This window comes from Oncorhynchus nerka, linkage group LG14, assembly GCF_034236695.1.
Source record: "Oncorhynchus nerka isolate Pitt River linkage group LG14, Oner_Uvic_2.0, whole genome shotgun sequence".
Classification (NCBI taxonomy): domain Eukaryota; kingdom Metazoa; phylum Chordata; class Actinopteri; order Salmoniformes; family Salmonidae; genus Oncorhynchus; species Oncorhynchus nerka.
This window is the reverse complement of record NC_088409.1, coordinates 41272888-41293851: the sequence shown is the minus strand read 5'-3', so window position 1 is coordinate 41293851 and position 20964 is coordinate 41272888. Positions and strand designations below refer to the sequence as shown.

The window sequence follows — 20964 nt, the reverse complement described above, 5'->3', positions numbered from 1 at the left end:
GACTGTCCCCAAAGGAGAAATGTTTTTGGTTCCAGGTAGAACCCGTTAGAGTTCTATCTAGTACCCTCTGTGGAAAGGGTTCTACATGGAACCCAAAAGGGTTCTACCTGGAACCAAAAGGTTATTCAAAGGGTTATCCTATGGGGACAGCAAAATAACTTTTAGGTTCTAGGTAGCACCTTTTTTGTGTATATGGTGTATATGGGACAGTAGTACAGTATTCAAACTAGATTCAAACCTTGGCCTTCTTTATAAAATCATATAGACGTTCATAAATGAAATGCTCATTAAAAGAGTCCGATCATCAAAAGTAATGTATAATGCCAGTGATACAGGTGTAACAGTATAACTTTAGACCGTCCCCTCGCCAATACCCGGGCGCGAACCAGGGACTCTCTGCACACATCAACAACAGTCACCCACCGAAGCATCGTTACCCATCGCTCCACAAAAGCCGCGGCCCTTGCAGAGCAAGGGGACCTACTACTTCAAGGTCTCAGAGCAAGTGACGTCACTGATTGAAACGCTATTTAGCGCGCACTGCTAACTAAGCTAGCCGTTTCACATCCGTTACACAGGCTAAGAGTAGAGAAGTGTTTGTGGGTAATAATGTGAATGAGGCCAGTCATTTTTCAGGCAGGTGTTGTAACTAAAGCATTCTAAACCCAGAGAGCTGGGAGGGAGGGACACTGCCCTTTACTCTTTAGATGAGCCCTCTAACCTGCCGGCTCAACCTCAAACTGTCAACATGAATGATGCGCCGTCTTATTGCCGGATCTTACTCAAGGTGAGGTCTCCCACGCTGCACTGTACCGAGACATTTAGCATTCAAGCCTCTATAAAACACCCTATTCCTCCTTAAAATGCCCTCCCCCCTCCATTTTTCACCAAATTGTAAACTCTCCCCTTTTATCTCCGGGTCCATCTCTCTCTTTCTCTCTACCTCTCCTCTTGCCCCTCACCCCAACGTGGATTTATTAGCTGCCATCTTTGGCCTGGAGAATGACCCCCACCTTAAACTAATTTCAATGGAGCCAATAAATTTATTTGGCAGATAAATCACTGCTTACCAAATGCTCGCAGCGCAGAGAAGGTCAAAGTCATGGAAGGAAATTACAGAGATGGTGAGTTCAGATGAGAGGTGCCAACACCAATGTAGCATGTAATGCACATCTCCCTGTAGGTGGTGGTGGCAAACTGGACCCAAACCCCTTCACTTTTTTCTTATCCTGTGTACTGTACATGAAACGGACTGAATAACTTATTCAGATAAAAATGTATTGAAAGTTTATTGGTCCCGTACAGTTTAGCAGGTGTTATAGCTGGTGCAGCAAAATGCTTATGTTAGTATCGCCTAACATTGCAGTAAAATGTCAAACAATTCAAATGTAAGGAAATAAAATACAAAAAGAAATGGTGGGACAAATCTGATTAACAACCCAAAGAGCAGGGGATATATTAGAGAAAGCTCTGTCAAGAATCCAGTGTATACAGTATATACATATGTTGTGTGTATAAACAGTGTAACTAAAATACAATGTACAGTAGTAGAAATATTATGATGAGCTACATTGGGGATACAGTATTTAAATACACATTTTGAAATGGGAAGTGACCAGTGGTTCAATGTCTCTAACATGGGACAGCAGCGTTGACTGTGTGTGTGCTTGCGTGTGTATGTGCATGTGTTTGTGAGTATTACATTTACATTACATTTAAGTCATTTAGCAGACGCTCTTATCCAGAGCGACTTACAAATTGGTGCGTTCACCTTAAGACATCCAGTGGAACAGCCACTTTACAATAGTGCATCTAAATCTTTTAAGGGGGTATGAGGTGTGTGTGTGAGTGTGCATCACACGGTAGACGGCTAGTGATGGCTGTTCAACAGTCTATTCAACATTGTTCAAAAGAGCAGGGACAAAGAACTATGACATGACCTGACCAACAATTCTGTTACGTTACAGCCTCATTCTAAAATAGATTAAATTATTTTCCCCCCTCATCAATCTACACACAATACCCCATAATGACATAGCAAAAACAGGTTTTTAGAAATGTTTGCAAATTCACACAAAACATTTTTTTTTACATACATAAGTATTTAGACCCTTTACTCAGTACTTTGTTGAAGTACCTTTGGCAGCGATTACAGCCTTGAGTCTTCTTGGGTATGATGCTACAAGCTTGGCACACCTGTACTTGGGGAGTTTCTCCCATTCTTCTCTTCAGATCCTCTCAAGCTCTGTCAGGTTGGATGGGGAGCATCACTGCACAGCTATTTTCAAGTCTCTCCAGAGATGTTCGATCGGGTTCAAGTCCGGGCTCTGGCTGGGCCACTCAAGGACATTCAGAGACTTGTCCCGAAGTCACTCCTGAGTTGTCTTGGCTGTGTGCTTAGGGTCATTGTCCTGTTGGAAGGTGAACCTTCACCCCAGTCTGAGATCCTGAGCGCTCTGGAGCAGGTTTTCATCAAGGATCTCTCTGTACTTTGCTCCGTTCATCTTTGTCTTGATCCTGACCAGTCTCCCAGTCTCTGCCGCTGAAAAACATCCCCACAGCATGTTTCTGCCACCACCACCATGCTTCACCGTAGGGATGGTATTGGACAGGTGATGAGTGGTGCCTGGTTTCCTCCAAATGTGATGTTTGGCATTCAGGCCAAATAGTGCAATCTTGATTTCATCAGACAAGAGAATCTTGTTTATCATGGTCTGAGAGTCTTTTAGGTGCCTTTTGGCCAACTCCAAGCGGGCTGTCATCTGCCTTTTACTAAAGAGTGGCTTCCGTCTGGCCACTCTACCATACAGGCCTGATTGGTGGTTCCAAACTTCTTCCATTTACATTTACATTTACATTTAAGTCATTTAGCAGACGCTCTTATCCAGAGCGACTTACAAATTGGTGCGTTCACCTTAAGACATCCAGTGGAACAGCCACTTTACAATAGTGCATCTAAATCTTTTAAGGGGGGTGAGAAGGATTACTTTATCCTATCCTAGGTATTCCTGAAAGAGGTGGGGTTTCAGGTGTCTCCGGAAGGTGGTGATTGACTCCGCTGTCCTGGCGTCGTGAGGGAGTTTGTTCCACCATTGGGGGCCAGAGCAGCGAACAGTTTTGACTGGGCTGCGCGGGAACTGTACTTCCTCAGTGGTAGGGAGGCGAGCAGGCCAGAGGTGGATGAACGCAGTGCCCTTGTTTGGGTGTAGGGCCTGATCAGAGCCTGGAGGTACTGAGGTGCCGTTCCCCTCACAGCTCCGTAGGCAAGCACCATGGTCTTGTAGCGGATGCGAGCTTCAACTGGAAGCCAGTGGAGAGAGCGGAGGAGCGGGGTGACGTGAGAGAACTTGGGAAGGTTGAACACCAGACGGGCTGCGGCGTTCTGGATGAGTTGTAGGGGTTTAATGGCACAGGCAGGGAGCCCAGCCAACAGCGAGTTGCAGTAATCCAGACGGGAGATGACAAGTGCCTGGATTAGGACCTGCGCTGCTTCCTGTGTGAGGCAGGGTCGTACTCTGCGGATGTTGTAGAGCATGAACCTACAAGAACGGGCCACCGCCTTGATGTTAGTTGAGAACGACAGGGTGTTGTCCAGGATCACGCCAAGGTTCTTAGCGCTCTGGGAGGAGGACACAATGGAGTTGTCAACCGTGATGGCGAGATCATGGAACGGGCAGTCCTTCCCCGGGAGGAAGAGCAGCTCCGTCTTGCCGAGGTTCAGCTTGAGGTGGTGATCCGTCATCCACACTGATATGTCTGCCAGACATGCAGAGATGCGATTCGCCACCTGGTCATTTAAGAATGAGCTGGACTCCACAGATGGAATAAATTTGCAAAAATGTCTAAAAAACTATTTTCGCTTTGTCATTATGGGATATTGTGTAGATTGATGTGGGGGGAAAAATATTTAATCCATTTTAGAACGTAACAAAATGTGGAAAAAGTTAAGGGGTCTGAATATTTTCAGAATGCACTGTATTAGCATTTGGTTAGCACAGGTTAGTTAACACAGTGTCCAAAGAAGGGCCAGATGTATACAGAATGGTGTCGTCTGCATAGAGGAGGATCAGGGAATCACCCGCAGCAAGAGCGACATCGTTGATATATACAGAGAAAAGAGTCGGCCCAAGAATTGAACCCTGTGGTACCTCCATAGAGACTGCTAGAGGTCCAGACAACAGGCCCTCCAATTTGACACACTGAACTCTGTCTACGAAGTAGTTGGTGAACCAGGCGAGGCAGTCATTTGAGAAACGAAGGCTATTGAGTCTGCCGATAAGAATACGGTGATTGACAGAGTCGAAAGCCTTGGCCAGGTCGATGAAGACAGCTGCACAGTACTGTATTTTATCGATGGTGGTTATGATATCGTTTAGTACCTCGAGCGTGGCTGAGGTGCACCCATGACCAGCTCGGAAACCGGATTGCACAGAGGAGAAGATACTGTGGGATTCTAAATGGTCAGTGACCCCCCCCCCCCTTTGAAGAGGGGGATGACTGCGGCAGCTTTCCAATCTTTAGGGATCTCAGACTAAACAAAAGAGAGGTTGAACAGACTGGTAATAGGGGTTGCAACAATGGCAGTGGATAATTTTAGAACGAGAGGGTCCAGATTGTCTAGCCCAGCTGATTTGTACGGGTCCAGGTTTTGCAGCTCTTTCAGAACATCTGCGATCTGGATTTGGGTGAAGGAGAACTGGGGAGGCTCGGGCAAGTAGCTGCGAGGAGTGCGGAGCTGTTGGCCGGGGTTGGGGTAGCCAGGAGGAAAGCATGGCCAGCCGTAGAGAAATGCTTATTGAAATGTTTGATTATCATGGATTTATCGGTGGTGACTGCGTCGCCTAGCCTCAGTGTAGTGGGCAGCTGGGAGGAGGTGCTCTTGTTCTCCATGGACTTTACAGTGTCCCAAAACTTTTTGGAGTTAGAGCTACAGGATACACATTTCTGTTTGAAAAAGCTAGCCTTTGCTTTCCTGACTAACTGTATGTATTGGTTCCTGACTACCCTGAACAGTTGCATATCACGGGGACTATTCGATGCCACTAACTGTGGCGGACTGAATGTTGTTACGATTACTCCATGAGTCGTTAATCATGAAGCATACACCCTCGCCCTTCTTCTTTCCAGAGAGATGTTTATTTCTGTCGGCATGACGCATAAAGAATCCCAACGGCTGTACCGACTTCGACAACATAACCCGAGAGAGCCATGTTTCCGTGAAACAGAGTATGTTACAATCCCTGATGTCTCTCTGGAAAGCAACCCTTGCCCCAATTTCGTCTACCTTGTTATCTAGAGACTGGAATTTTGGGTCAGCCTCTGGAATCAGATCAAATGCCCTGGGTGGTGGTGTGAACAAAGGATCCGCTTCGGGAAAGTTATATTCCTGGTTTAATATGTTGGTAAGTTGAAGTTGCTCTGATATCCAATAGTTCTTCCCGGCTGTATGTAATAACACTTAAGATTTTCTGGGCTAACAATGTAAGAAATAACACATAAAAAACAAATTACTTCATAGGACTAGAAGAGAGGCCACCCTCTGTCGGTGTCATCTTGCCACAACTATTTTGGTCAAGTACCAGGATAAACTAAATTAAATGTGCAGTCTTATTCCATATGTGCCGTGATTTAAGAGGGGATCACAATATGATGTTAATTTGATTTGTCTGACCAACCAGCCAACTGGGCTGCTTATCCATGACCTCTGAACTCCTTGGTTTTTCAGTTGGCTGGTTGAGGACAGCACCTTCACTTGACCCTTCGGCCTGTATGGTAATGCCATGAAGTGGGAGGGGCAGTTATTTGAGAGGAGAGAGGCCACACAACATGAGCTCAAGGCCAGTGTCCTCTAACTATGTACCAACCCGCCTTAGCTATGTTTAAACATCTTTGTATACAAACTACTGCCTTCTATTCCTTCATTGAACTCTAAGTCCCTCCATCCGCCTATCTAGTTATCAATATTCTTTACATGCCTGCCAACAGTCTCTAACTGTATGCATACAGGCAGGCAGAACATATTCAAAGCCTTTGCATCTTTCTGTAAATCTGTGTGAAGTGCTTCGAATTCAATTTGCCGGCTTCCTATATGCTGTGCATATTGATAACCTCTATCTACCATAGCAGATACAGTAGTACAGATTTCCAGGCTGCGCTCCAAAAGCCAGTGAAAGCATTCAGGCTTTAGATGGGAGTGCTGTGATCAGAGTGGGGCTCAATTAGCTACTGTTGTGGGTGTGGGGATTGGGGCCGGAGGCTGGGGGCCGAGTGGGGCCAAATCCTCTCCTCCAGGCCCAGCTGGGGGATTAGGAGGGTTTCCTGTCCCTTGGCTGACCCTTCAAACCCTGCCCAGATGTCCGGAACCCCCCTGAACCCGCTCTTAACTCTTTCAAGACAAAGCACTCAGGTGACACCTCTTATCTCAAGGGCTTGCTCTTTTCTCTCTCTCTTGCTCGGCCTCTTAACGGCTTTCCCTGCCCTCTGGTCTAGAGAGGGGGTGTTCGTAGTGTCGGCTATCCCTCGACTGGACTCGCGGTCTGGGGTTCTGAATGACTTAAGGATGGAAATGAGTCTCTTGGTCTCAATCCTCCGCTGCATGCCTGCTGCAAGGTGTTTAATAGCCAACCAAGGTCGAAAGCCACTGACAACGACTACGCTATCTGTATGAAATTAAGTGAAGAAAGGAAAAGTTGGTCTGTATGTATACCACGGTCTGTGGCTCTGTTAAAGAATCTGTCTGTGACCTCGCTAACCTCGTACTGTGCAGGTCTTCAGAAGTTGGTGGTGGTCCTTGAGGGGTCTCGAGGGTGACCCTGCTCCAAAGGACAGACACTTGGCAGGGTAATGACCACCCAAAGGGATCCCTATTGATATCTAAGAGGGCATGGAGAGATGAACGGAATAGGACTCTGTCCGGGTCAGATGCTGGGATTAGCATTCAAAATGGCTCTTATTTCTTAAACATATTCCAAGAAAGGTCCAAAGTATTTTCATGAAATGCCCAAGTATTTCCTTATAGACCTGAGATACCATACTGTACGATGGAGTCTCTTACAGATGGGAATATAATAGCCCCATGTCTTCATCAAGGTTTGACAGTTTCAGTGTTGGATCAGTACTACTATACACATGCATGTATTCATCACAATAAAGTACACATCTTGACCACCTGCCCTCACATTCAGCCAAATATGTATGTATATGTATATATTATTATCAATCTTCCTCCATCTCTCCACAATGTTCTCTGTTCTTTTTCATGTGCTTTTCTTAATCCTCCTCCTCTATTTATCCTCACCACCACCCTACCTCTCCATCCCTTTATCTCTGCCCTCTTCATCATTCCCTCCTCTCCCTTCTCCTCCTCCTCTCCCTCTGTCATTGCAGGGCAGTCAGAGTTTTAGGGACCCAGTGAACTGTGAAATCGCACAAATTGCTGTTGCTTTACGTCTGGCCCAGCGACAGAGGGAGAGCAAGAGAAAGGGAGTGAGAGAAAAGAGGAGGGAGAGAGAGATTTTCTGCTCCAGCACTTCTGAACCTTTTTTGCCCCCCCTTATTCAAACACACAGACACACATGCACACGCACAGCTGCAAGACTGCATATCTCCCCCCCTACTACCTCCACTTCACCACCACCTACTCTCAACATATAATCCCTCCACCCCCCACGATAAGACACCACCACTTTGCTTTAGTATCCGGGTCACAGAACAACTTGGTGAAGCAGCCTCAAGAGCGTTAAAACCCCTAGACCTGGGAGAGACATTTCAGCCACTTCTAATGAAAAGAATGCTTCCCCTAACACCAAAGTCACAAAAAGGCTAAAAAGAACATGCTGTGACTGTGTTTGCACTTGTGATGACTCCATGTTTTTTCTATTTCAGTCAGACAGTAAGAACTAAGCAGGATATGTATACAGCATACCTGACTTTACCTCATATTGGACAATCCTTCTAATGATGAAGAGATGTCCAAAGCTATAGTTTTTAATGTTATATTTTTGGTTGTCTGTTTGTCTATTTTTAGACAACCCCAATCTTTCCCATACTTTCTGCTCCCAACAATTGATTTAGATTTCCATGCATCTCCACAACCTGAAATGTTATGAGCCAGCTAAACACATTATATGGTTATATCAACATCAATTTGTAAAGATGTTCCCATAAAACTTTCTGGCTTTATTTTGAAGATATAATGCACCTGCGCATATATGATGGACTGTGACCATCCCTCAAAGGCTGGTACCTACAGCATTGGAGCAATGGGCCAGTTTCTTCCCTTGTGTCCATATTATTTGCTGTATACTACCATCATGTGGAGCAAAGCTGCTACTGCAAGTTGGCCCTTTTATTTCAACATTTGCACTGTTTCTATGCACACTCACAGAGCCCAACAAACTCACACATCACACACAATATGCACATACATTTATACTGACTCTACACAACCCGCACACCAACTCACATGCAAGCTGCTGCTACTCTGTCTATCTTATATCCCGTTGCCTAGCCCCCCTTCACATATCTACCTCCATCACTCCAGTGTCCCTGCACATGCATGGTATTGGAACTGACTTTTAAAATATTTCCTGTATATAGTATGCCTACTTACTTACTTTATTGTGTATTGTGTATTTCATATTTCTTATTATTATTTATCGTGTGTTCCTTTCTAGTGATACATTGTTATTGATTATTGCATTGTTGGGGTTTGAGTTGGCAAGAAAGGCATTTCACTGTACTTGTGCATGTGACATTAAAACTTGAAACAAAATCATTCTTAATTGAGTTAGCTACCACTAGCCGACGCTGTGACTTCGCTATCACCTTTAACAGACCTAATACATGCGGAAGTGAATGGTGTTTGGAGATAATTAACATGAACTGTGTCTGTTCTCTTTAATGTATTATTTTCTCTGGTATTAACGTGTTCCTGTGAAATACCTCCGGTTCGTTATCTTACCAATTTGTTGTTATCTCATCACTTGTGCTAGAAGCTGTCGTCTAGCACTGCTTGGTGCACATGCAGTCTTTAGTGCCCGGCTTTCATGTTTCATAAAAAACATTTTTTTATTTCCATAGTATAGCAATGTTATCTGTTTTACAAAATGAAGACGACGCTCGAGCAGTCGAACATGCATTTAGAACAGAGATACATACTATTGTGAGTGTTATTTCTAGTATCAACAGTGCCAAAATACAGGAATATCAAAGTAAGTTGACTAAGAAGGACAAATAAAACGAAACGCTGCAACGAAAAGTTACAACCGCAAAACGTGAGGTCACAGCATTGCGAGGCTCGATTGAATTTTCTGGAAATGAATGTCATCAAGTCAGGTCAAGCACTTATGCACTTTCACCAGAAATGCAAAGAGGGAAATCAATTTGCAATGAAAACGAGGTGAGTGGAGAATAGATTTCCCCTGTGAGTATTGTCCTGATTGTTTTTATTCCAATGTTTAGCTCTTTGACATGCACTTACCAACCCCTACTTTTGTCCAAATATCTTTGTTTTGATCACAGGTCACGGTGGAAGGACTCCTCCACAGGTTTTTTTCCCAGTGCAAAGACACATCTCTTCCCACTGGGGCATCAACTATTTATATGTCCCATCAACAGAACCCTATTTCCCATTCTGAAGAAGAGTCGCGGTTTTTAGCAGAGCTAACCAGAGGCCAGTCCCCATCACCCAGTCCAGTCACCAGACCAGTGATAAAAGAGGAGCCCTCTGACATTGAGACATTCTACATTAAATGGGAGATGAGTGAGGAGGGTATTGGGGAGGAACGGGAGGGCCTAGGCCTGATACACATCCTGGGAAAAGAGTACGAAGCCCAGCAGACGGGTGGAACTCCAACCAGGCAAAGAGACGGAACTGGTAGCCAGAGTGGACATGAGTATGGGGAGAGACCGACCAGGCATCTGAAAAGTATGCATGTGAAATTATGATTAAAAAAAATTCAAGTTTAAGAGGATCATGCCAATGACAATATGGTTCTATTGTCTCAGGGAGGCTGTCAAACGCAGAGACACAGAGGAGGTTCAGAGAGAGAGTCCATGCTGACCCTGAGAAGTTCCGGGCCTACAAGGAGAAGGAACGACGCAGGTAAATAGGTTACTATACCTTTCACTACCACAGTCTGGGTGTCCACCTTCTATATAGTCTTGATGAGAATATTGACGTTAACTTGAATTAAATTAATCTGCACAGATGAGGTCTGCACAGATGAGTTTAGGCTGCCAAACAAAGATTGGGATTTGGGATCATATTTGTTGATATTTCCTTTGGTGTTTGAGAGGATGATTTCTGTATCATATTGTAATGATCCAGTTATTCAATGAATTGGTTCGGGCTGTTAATGTTCTATGTTTTTTTTTTGGAAATGTCGGTAAATTAATTCACATTGTACACCATTTGCTTTTGTTCACTGATTTACCACTAGACGGTGCTGTGATTGAGCCACCCCAAATACATTTGACACGCGACGCGCGCGATTGGCGCGGCGGAAGTGAACTGCGAGGTAAACGTTGAGATGTAATACAGTTGCTCTCTAAAACATGTCAAATTAATTTTCTTCTGAATATTTTATACAAGTGTGAATGCCTTTGAAATACCACGTTTTCGTTCGCTTTCTCTTTTTGATAATATTGTCACTGAAGGGTTACAAACTGACGCACGCATCGGTAAAGTTGTTGGCTGCTGACTGTTTAGCCAGCTGAGCTAGCTAGTAATGTTTACGTTACAGTGCCACAGACAAAAGGGTTAGCTAGTTATCAGCTGCTTCACTCTGTGACTTGGCCAATTTAGCAAACTTGTCAACGTTAGATTGTGCGGGTGAGTTAAAAAATAAATAATAATAATCTCCCAAGTAGAGCAATGAATTCCTGTTTACATAACGAAGAAAACGCTCGTGCAGTGGAACATGCTATCAGAACTGCGGTAAATACTGTCATGGATGTTATTTACAATATGAACAGTACCAAAATACTGGAATATGAAAGGAAGGTGGCAGAGAGGGACAAAGAAAATGAAACCCTTAAATATAAGCTTAAAAAAGCTGAAGACGAATTAACAACATTTCGAGTAGGCCTATCCTTTGAATTGTCTGCACTTTCACCAGAAAGAGATTTTGGGAAACCCATGTGCAATGAGAACGAGGTGGCAAGCGAAAATGATTGGAGAATGGATTTCCCCAGTAAGTAGCTCTCTCCCGATTGCTTGGTTATCAGTAGTTCATAATACTGTACATTCCCACTCAAGTCACCGGTGCATAAATGTCAGTGTGTACATCATTATAGACACTATGTTATGAGGATGAGTGTATTCGTAGTTGATATTCCCGTATGCTAAAGTAATGCTGTTGCCAGTACCAGTACTGAGACAAATCCGGTACATGAGGTCATGTAGCTAACAATCCAATTTGTCTCAGTATATGCTCTGCAGATTATTATTGTGTACTGGGTACTGCCCCATTTAACATGGCAACGCCTATGATGAGACATCTTTTTGTAATCTTGTTCATTTTCACCGCCCTGCTGGTAAAGGCAACTTGAACATGTCTATGCTCAAACCTGGCTAGTTTGTGACCAGTTTGTGCTTTAGATATCATGTATTTGTTTCAATCCCAGGTCTCAATGCAGGGACTCCTGGGCTTTCAGCAGAGCGAGCCAGAGGCCAGTCCCCATCAGCCATTCCAGTCACCAGCCCAGTGATAAAAGAGGAGCCTGCTGACACTGGGTCCTTCTACATCAAATGGGAGATGAGTGAGGAGAGTATTGCAGAACAACAGGAGGGCTTAGGCCCGATGCACGTCTTTGGGAAAGAGTCTGATGGAACGTCTTCTGTTGCTGGTAGCCAGAGTCCAGGAGATAGACGTTCAGAACAGTCTGAGGAGACATTGACAGAGCATGTGAAAAGTACGCTTGTGTGTCTTGTCTCTGTCCTTTTCTGTTTGTTGATGTTGTGTTTTTATAGTGGAATGGTGAGGGGATTGTAAAAGTTGTAAGGGGTCTTATGGGTTTAAAAACAACTGTCTGCTATGCAGTTCATGGTAATAACAATACGGTTCTATTGTCTCTTGACATCAGGGAGGCTGTCAAGCGCAGAGACACAGCGGCAATACAGAGAGAGAATCCGTGCTGACCCTGAGAAGTTGCGGGCCTACAAGGAGAGGGCAAAATGCCGGTATGACCTTTCATCCACACAGTCTGGGTGTCCACAATTTCACTTAAATGGCCATTCAATTTAGTTAAGTTGTCTTGCAAAACATGGAGCATGCAATATTTCTGACATGTTTAGCATATTTTAGTGCTTTGACTGGTCTGGATTTTGGGTTGTTGGTTATTTTTTTATTTATCTGTGCTGTGAAAGACAAATCCATAGTAAAATACTCTCAATGTGTTTTGCAGTGTAACACAGATTACATTACAATTTTGGAGAAAAAAAATTCAAGGTGGGAAAACAGTACAGTAATATAAAGCTTCCTGTTATATTACTGTACTTCACATAAAGACATATTTACAGTTAAGAGCGTTGGGCCACTAACCGAAAGGTCGCTGGTTCAAATCCCCGAGCTGACTAGGTGAAAAATCTGTCGATTTTAAGTCGCTCTGGATAAGAGCGTCTGCTAAATGACAACAATTGTGTTAAAATCAATAGTGCTTCTCTGTCGGGAGAATATTTGAAAATATCATTGATTATCACAAAAGGTCTGTGAAAAGGTTTATAGTCTAACCGGACACTATGTTAAGCCAATTCAGCTCAGATGTCTTGGTTCCGATGCTACAGGCAGGATACGCTTCTGTCAGTAGATTCCTATCAAAGAGACTCTGACACCTATTCTTGGACTATCAACAGTGAAAGACCAGTACAAAATGATCCACCTTGTTGCTAATGAGGACATGACAAATGGTCAAATTTGAAAGAAAATGGACTGTTACAAGAGCCTCCCATCATCATTGTCAATAATTCTCTACCAGGATGCATTGGAGGTACCAAATCATCTTGGCCCAGACAAAAAATAAACATATAATAACATATTGGCTTTGTATAGCACTGTGAATACTTGCCACACAAGCAACCATCAATTTATCCCATGCAATTGGTATTGCTTTTTAGGGAGGAGGAGGAGGATGATGATGAGGATTGGATCAGCAACTTTCATGTCCCTTGGCAGCAGACGCCTGAAAGCCTCAGGCGAGCCATTGCAGAGGGACAAAGAGTCGAGGCGGCAGATAGGCGGCTGATGGTGAGGATCACCGTTGATGCAATGCGTGTACACTGCCTCAACCCCAACAAGAAAGTATGTGCAGAAATAGCCAAAGCCATAGTTGCAGAATATCCAGAGAGCTTTGCAGACCTGTCAAAAGAAGGGGAACTGCTTAGTAGAAGGTACTCCTCCTTGCTCACCCAAATAAAGACAAGAGTGGAGCATGTGAACCGGAACACTGAAAATAGAATACGCAGACCCAAGACGTGCAAAAAAGGGGAACACAGCAACAGACAAGCCAAAACAGCAAGAACAAAAGTGGACAGTTATGGGTGCATCAACTGGCACCCACAGGACCTTCCGGAAGGAGAGACTCCTGAGTCCCTGGAAAACAAGAGACAGATTATGGCCACCATTTTCAACAGTGCAGGCCCCAGAGGTGTGGACAGGGGAGATGTGGATGAATTAATGAGGCTTACGTACATTAACCAACGCCACATGATCAATGCATGGCCAGCCCCAAGCATCGGTGACGTCAAGGAACAATGGCCTTTTCTTTTTACCAAGAGATGGCTCTGTGCCCACTTCCACATGCTCACTGGAGTTGAGATCAACAGCTGCCTCAGTGGCGCTCTGCTGAGCAAGGGAAAGACCATTGTCAATTTCTTCCGAAGTCAGAAACCCAACTGGAGGAGAGGCATCCAAAGTCTCCTCAATGACATTGAAGGTGACCTCAGTGGAAACAACAAGGACCTCACAGCCTGTGCTGCCATTCTTCTGGTGCTATCCCACTTCAGAGAGAAAGAGGACTCTCTCTTCCTCTTGGCTGATGTAAGTTATTGTGTGTGATTTTATTCAAATAAAAAAACATTGTATTCTGATTGTTTCACACTGGGACTATATACATTATACTGTGCTTTTACACACATGATTGATCATATCAGGATTCAACAACCTTCTTTTTGTGTTTAATGTAGGTGAATGACACCCAGATGGATGTAGAGGCTCAGTTGCATTTGCCGGCCACTCCAAGACTTATCATGCTTGGTAATGACAACATTTTGTGAATGGACTGGAGATATTCATAACTCAGATTATGTCCACGGTGGGGCTAGATAAACCACCAGAAATACATACTGGTACTTAACTACATAATGTTAACGCTGAATAGAACAATAAGATGAATTCTAGCCTAAATACAGTAATATTTAATTGTGGTGGAACAGTAATATATTGTGTAGGCCTATGTTAGGAAATATATTGTGTAACACAATCATTATTGCTGTATACTTCAGGGAGTTCCCTGCTGGCTTCATCTAAATGGATGGTGTCGCTCGAGGGGAGAGTGGTCTGTGTTTTGGAAAATCAGTCCGACTTTGCTGCTGCCCTCTCTGTGCTCTTCGGCTGTTTCTACGTGTTCAATACAGAGTACCAGGAGGCAGCCTCAGCAACACTGGAGCTTATTCAGAGGCAAGTATTGAGCATTTATTAATCCAGCACTTACATTTGTCTTGCATGCCTTGCAGTTAAATTTAATTTAGTTTTTGCTTATCTCAGTTTTGAGAGACTTACTTAGTGTTGCAAAGGAAGGGTATATTACTGGAAACGTTAGTTTACCAGTAAACTACCAGATTTTTTGTATCTTTCAAGGATTTTATATAATCTATTACAATACATACAGTGGCCCTTTTGGGTACCTCAGATTATCACAGGTGTCTGTAATTATCTCTGGCCCTCTGTGTGGCCTTATCACATGTACATATATGAAATAATTAAAGAAGATGATTTTAAAATAGAAAAACACAGTTTTAAAGCATCCTAAATATAATCCATCAATTTAGTGAATACCATTTTTAATGGGTTTCAGCATGAAGTATCCGTTATCTTTTTCACTTATTTATTTTACTATGTCAGTATGCATTTGTTGTCCATGTTTGGTGTCAAACTGCTGGCAGTTGTAAAAAAAAAAAAAAAAGTAAATAGTTGGAAGAGTTGCAGAGTTAATTGAAAATAATGCCAACGTTAATTAGATTTTTTTTCATTAATTAGGCTATTTTCCCTTGAACCTTATAGTCTATCTACTAGAAACTCATGGACAATATGGACACAGATGTAAAAAATAAATAAATAATACTATATATGAATACATATGGTTTAAGTTATTCAAATATAAATGACCAAAGTTGCAATAGATTGCCATACATTTTCTCTTAATTACCAAAACTACTGAAGATTCTGGTAGATTAGTAAATTACCGGTAGCTTTGCAACCCAAATTGAAAGAATTGTGAAAGCAATGCTTGGATTCACTAACTCTTCCATGTTGACTGTTTAGGTTTCTAGTAGGGATCAACCCAAATGAAGGAACCAAATGCTCTTCATACCTTGATTCAGAAGCCGGGGTGAGCCGCAGGACTGGAAGAGTTGTGCAAAGGAAGACCGATGCAGTTGCCACCTTCCTCAAAGACCTGACTGAATTTGAATGGTAGAAACCGTTTCATAGGAGATGCAAACACACAAACAAGGACGCACATACATGATGAATAGCTTCAAATGTTGTAATGTTGCTCTTGTTTAGTATCAATCAATCACCACTACAGATTGCAATTGAGATCTATCATGATATGCATCTTGGAATATTTGTCCTATGTTTCTGTTGGCTGGCCCTGTCTGTGATGGGGAAACGTGATTGTATAACTTTTGTTATAATGATGTTCTAAATGATTACCGGAAGTGTTTTTTTTGTTGACAGATTTAAGATGTTTTGTAGAGTTATTGTAAACTAAATCAGTGTGATAAATTCTGTTTTGTTCGGAACGAGTTCCCATTTCACTACAGTGTGAAAGGGGCAGTGCAGATGAACTTGATTTTCCTGCTTTTAAAAAAAGATATATTTCCACACGATGAGGTTGTAATAAAACTGAGAAATTGTGAAAATTATGCCCTTTGTTGTGTAAGAGCTGTTTGAAAATTGGCTGGAATTTCAGCCTGTTCAGTTGGGATGGAACTTTTGGCCCACCTCATTATGTCGCAATGTGATCTGATTATAATAGACCAATGATTGTTCATATGGGTAAGGGGGTTGGCTCTAGACCATTCTGTCAGCCAATCAGATCTGTATATGTAAATAATGTATATTCAAATGTGTTTCCTAACGCCCACATGATCAAACTGAGCATTTTAAGGGCCGAAGGAGGCTCAGGGAAATACATTTACATTTAAGTCATTTAGCAGACGCTCTTATCCAGAGCGACTTACAAATTGGTGCTAAATGGTTAAACATACGTTGAATATGTTGTAAGTTATTTTCATTAAATAAACACAGTGATTTGTTATACATATGGTGATGATTTAAAAATAGAATTACAAAGACTGCATGGGGGCTTAAGCTGTTATCTTTTTCAATATTATTTATTTGTGATAAAACTTCCTCTTTTGGATGAAACTGCATTTTGCCATTGCCAATCTAGCTTGAGGAATGGAATTTGTCTACTTACAGTGCAGTGTTTTTCTCTGACTGGTAGCCAATCAATTTCGCGCCTTAAAAACAGTAAAATGTTCAAGTTTAAATACAATTGGCCTTAAATCAATAAAATCTCAATTAATCCCCAATTCATTCAACCTGTATTTGATGTGTGCGCTCTGCTGCTGAGTAGGTTATTTAAAAAAAAAAAAAATGCACTTGAATGGGATTAATAGTGAGTGGGGAGGCTATGCTCAAAACTCACCCAATCTAGTTGATTGTAATAGGCGACACTCTGGGTACCTGTTCAAGAGGTCATTTTGACTGCATCTACTGTTTGTCAAATCAAATGTACTACTCGTGCTCTCCTTGACATGTTTCTGTTTGTTTCTTTGTTCATTCTTTATCAAATTTAACCAATAGAACTCATGGCTCAACGAAGAAGGTGTGTGACAACTGCAAAAAGTTGTTAAATTGTGCTTCTAAAATATGTGAGAGCTGCAAAGCTGTGCAGCCTTTCAAGAAGTACCACAAATTACGCAATAAGGCAATGGACAAGACACTGATGGAATGGGCAAGAAAGACCATCCTGCACAACAACGTTGCCAGGTTCCTGGACTCACTTTTTATAATGGTAACCCTCTACATTTCTGGACACATTCTTAGCTTTATTCCATTTGAATTGAACTAATTCCCATTTTATTTCTGATTAGCAGCCATCTGATTGAAATGATAATTCTGTAAAATCTTTGTCTTCTTCAGCTCCGTAAAGTACATGCTCTGGGCTTTAGGCCCATCCTCCTCATAGGGAAGCAGTCCCGTGGAGGCTGCTGGGGAGTAGAAATCATGATGCCCACCAACCCTCAGCCAGGTCTGGAGGAGGACTGCCTCCAGGAGCTGCTCAAATACTATGAATCTTTACTGAAGCGTAAGTTACTATGCACTCTCTACAGCATACACAACATACACTGAGTGTACAAAACATTAAGGACACCCGCTCTTTCCATGACATAAACTGACCAGGTGAATCCAGGTGAAAGCTAAGATCCCTTATTGATGTCACTTGTTAAATCCACTTCAATCAGTGTAGATGAAGGGGAGGAGGCAGGTTAAAGAAGGATTTATAAGCCTTGCAAACAATTGAGAAATGGATTGTGTATGTGTAACATTGAGGTTTAATGGGCAAGACAAAATATGTGCCTTTCAATGGTAGTAGGTGTCCTTAATGTTTTGTATACTCAGTATACGTTCAACAGCATACATACAACAGCATATACCAACAACTCCCCTCTGTGTAACAACATATTAAGTTGAAGATTGCAGAATGTATGCTACATTATTTATAAAAAATACCTGCCATATTTCTTCAAACAGATATGCCTGACAACCAGTCCCCCACCAACTCCACAAAAGCCACCAGGGGTAGTGCCCTAGAAGGACAAGAGGGACAGGATGGAGACGTGGGTGACGTTAGCACTGGGGAAGGAGTGGACAAAAGGGCTGCAGATGTAGAAGTAGGAGAAGACGATGGAGATAGAACTGAGGGAGATGAAGAGGACATGGAACCTGACTACCGGCCACCTGCCAAGAAGACAAAGTAGAGTGAGCTGCACTACACCACAGAGGTGTGCTCTCCAAACTCTATTTAGCCATAATAGTCTTTTTTTAAATGTTGTATGCATGTTCCTGTTTTCTATCAACTATCTGTCTGTGTGAGAGGCCCGATAAATAAACCACTTAAGGCAGAAAAACAGCATCATTCATTATTTTAATCTCCTTGTTGAAATGTACCAATCCAGACAAAATACATACATCTACTGAAATGTAAAACAATGACAGTCCACCAAGGTTTAGGCTGGTTATCAAATCAAAGTTTATTTGCAGATGTTATCGCAGGTGGAGCGAATTGCTTGTTTCTATCTCCAGCAGTGCAGTGATAATACCTAGAAAACAATAAGCACATTCTCCAAAAGCAAAGGTTGGGCGGTTCTACTATGACAGCCCTAGTGTGTGTATCTGTGTTGTGGAGCCTGTGTTCATTCTCTCTTCAGGTATTATCAGAAGAGGTTGTATCTGTTCTCTTCTCTTTCAGGTATTATCAGAAGAGGTTGTATCTGTGTTGTGGAGCCTGTGTTCATACTCATTCTCTCTTCAGGTATTATCAGAAGAGGGTGCTGATATCAGATCTACCTGAAGAGACTCAGAGACAGCAGAGGGAGGCCTGGAGAGAAGCATCCAGACGCCGTCGTGCCCGCGAATTGTCCTCCCTTCAGACGAACCCCACACAGCCCTGCCACCTCCCCCAGAACACAGAGACACCTGGGGGAACTAGGGGACGCCACAGGGGCAGACAGTAGGGTGGAAAGTTTGGATAGCTACTGGACAGTCTTCTTTTGACATTCTATACAGACCACTTACTTAAAATGAGATCTTGAGCATGGCCTTTAACAATTTCAGGACTGAATAGATACATGGTTCATCTCTGTAATTGATGTCATTGAGCCTATCAACAGGAGGCACTGTTTGTGCATGTTCAGGAGTTTCCTGACAGGTTGAACTTACAGGTGTACCTTGTCATCCATACTTGCAGCGTTATTCTATCAGGTGTTCAATTTAGCATAAACTATTGTACAGTTTGTAATAGCAATAAAGTGAGACAAATGTTTTTCCTTTTTCATTTAAACATACTGTCCATCTTTTGCAAATGAATAACATTTAACAAACTGAAGTATTTTTTTGTATTTCAAATGGTCCTGATTGGAAACAATTGATTAGTTGTTATAGAATTATGACCAACATAAATCCCTTGATTTTGGAAGAATATGACTTATTTATATCTTTATTACCTTATGATCGAACAAGTTTGAATACCCTCATTAAGAGCCTAGATGGCAGCCTCCCTGGATCCTTTGCTATTTGCAGACCGCCTTAAAAGTGCAGTTGAAGATGCTCTTCTCTATCTACCCCCACAGAGCACAATATTCTTTGACTTCTCCAGTGCATTCAATACCATACAACTCCACCTACTGGCCCAAAAGCTAACGGACATTCATCTCAACCCACACATAATCAAATGGATTGTGATCTGACCAATAGACCACGGTTCGTAAGACTGAACCAGGCAGTATCAGATCGGATATGTACAAACATGGGGGACCCTAGGCTTCTTAATGAGTGTAATAACAACTGATTTATGGTTAATGTTGTTTCTGCTTGTTTCCCCAGAGTAGGATAGACAACAGCATTTCTTAACTCCTTTGAATTGAACTCTGTTTTATGGCCTCTAAGGTGCAGGTGCCTTCATACTGTATGTGTCTATCTGTTTTCATCATGTGTTTGTTACGTCTTCTCTTGTACTTGTAATTTATTGATGATGCTTAGTGCTAAAACCATTTCCCAAGTCGGGATCAATAAAGTACTACTCTACTCTCTACTCGTCACAGAAAAAATAAGCACAAATTACTTAATTATGAATCCTTTATCTTGACTAAATGCAGTTTGATAAAACATTGAGAAGATGAACTATCTTGACAAACCTTATGTGTGGAGTGATTCTAACTGTAGATAGGAAATGTGCATGCAGAGTAACTCAAGAGGTTGCACCAGTGTAGTCAAACAAGCAATACAGTAACCCCTTTTGGACCACAAGCCGAAATAAGGCATGTTGTGAGATATGAGATGTTGATTATGATAGGTTGTATTAGATTGTATTCTATAGACTCGGTGGCGGTTCTAGCTTGTATGCCCCCCCAAAAGCACCATTCTGCACTAACTGTCATTTTTATTCACCCCAAACTACTCAATATATCACAAAATATAAATAATATCAGCATAATTTAGACGTCTTCTAAGTTAGCCTACAGCATTTGAAATTCACCTTACCGAGCTTGGGACCTAGTCAATATAATCACAGAAAACCTTTATGATGTCTCCTCAATGAAAGTTAACCAAATCAATCATGTGCTAGTTAGGTTGTAATCGTTTTGCTGCAGGCTACACACATTATCTTGATGAAACTGTGTGAAATTATATCCAATGTTATGTAAGCTGGTTGGACAGAAAATTGAATATTGTTGCCCTATGTGTAATAGCATAGCAAGCAACATAGGCTAACAAACACAAGTGTTATGCAAACCTATTTCATTACATGCATAATATTATACTCATAAAGAGATGACATAGTTGCATACCTTTATCTTTTGCGCGTTTCTCCTCTTCTTTAACTGGGCACTGATGGCTTAGACCTTTTCTTATCCATTTGTGTTGATTTGGCACTCAAGCACCAATACATTAC

At 42.3% G+C, this 20964-nt stretch overlaps 1 protein-coding gene across 3 annotated transcripts; it reads left to right on the top strand.

The window, feature by feature from the left end:
* Positions 1–8897: 8897 nt before the first annotated feature.
* Positions 8898–16544, top strand: LOC115141098 (uncharacterized). Of its 3 annotated transcripts, XM_029679715.2 has the most exons (10): positions 8898–9400; positions 9523–9928; positions 10009–10105; positions 10443–10520; positions 11629–11916; positions 12088–12184; positions 13118–14039; positions 14186–14255; positions 14504–14678; positions 15543–16544. In XM_029679715.2, the coding sequence occupies exons 3-10, from the start codon at positions 10057–10059 to the stop codon at positions 15694–15696; spliced, it is 1833 nt and encodes a 610-aa protein (XP_029535575.1). In that variant the 5' UTR covers positions 8898–9400; positions 9523–9928; positions 10009–10056; the 3' UTR covers positions 15697–16544. The 3 variants fall into 3 exon arrangements, with proteins under 3 accessions (XP_029535575.1, XP_029535576.1, XP_029535574.1); XM_029679716.2 differs by lacking the exon at positions 10443–10520 and having other exon boundaries at positions 8900–9400; XM_029679714.2 differs by lacking the exons at positions 8898–9400; positions 9523–9928; positions 10009–10105 and having other exon boundaries at positions 10478–11195.
* The last annotated feature ends 4420 nt before the right edge of the window (positions 16545–20964 follow it).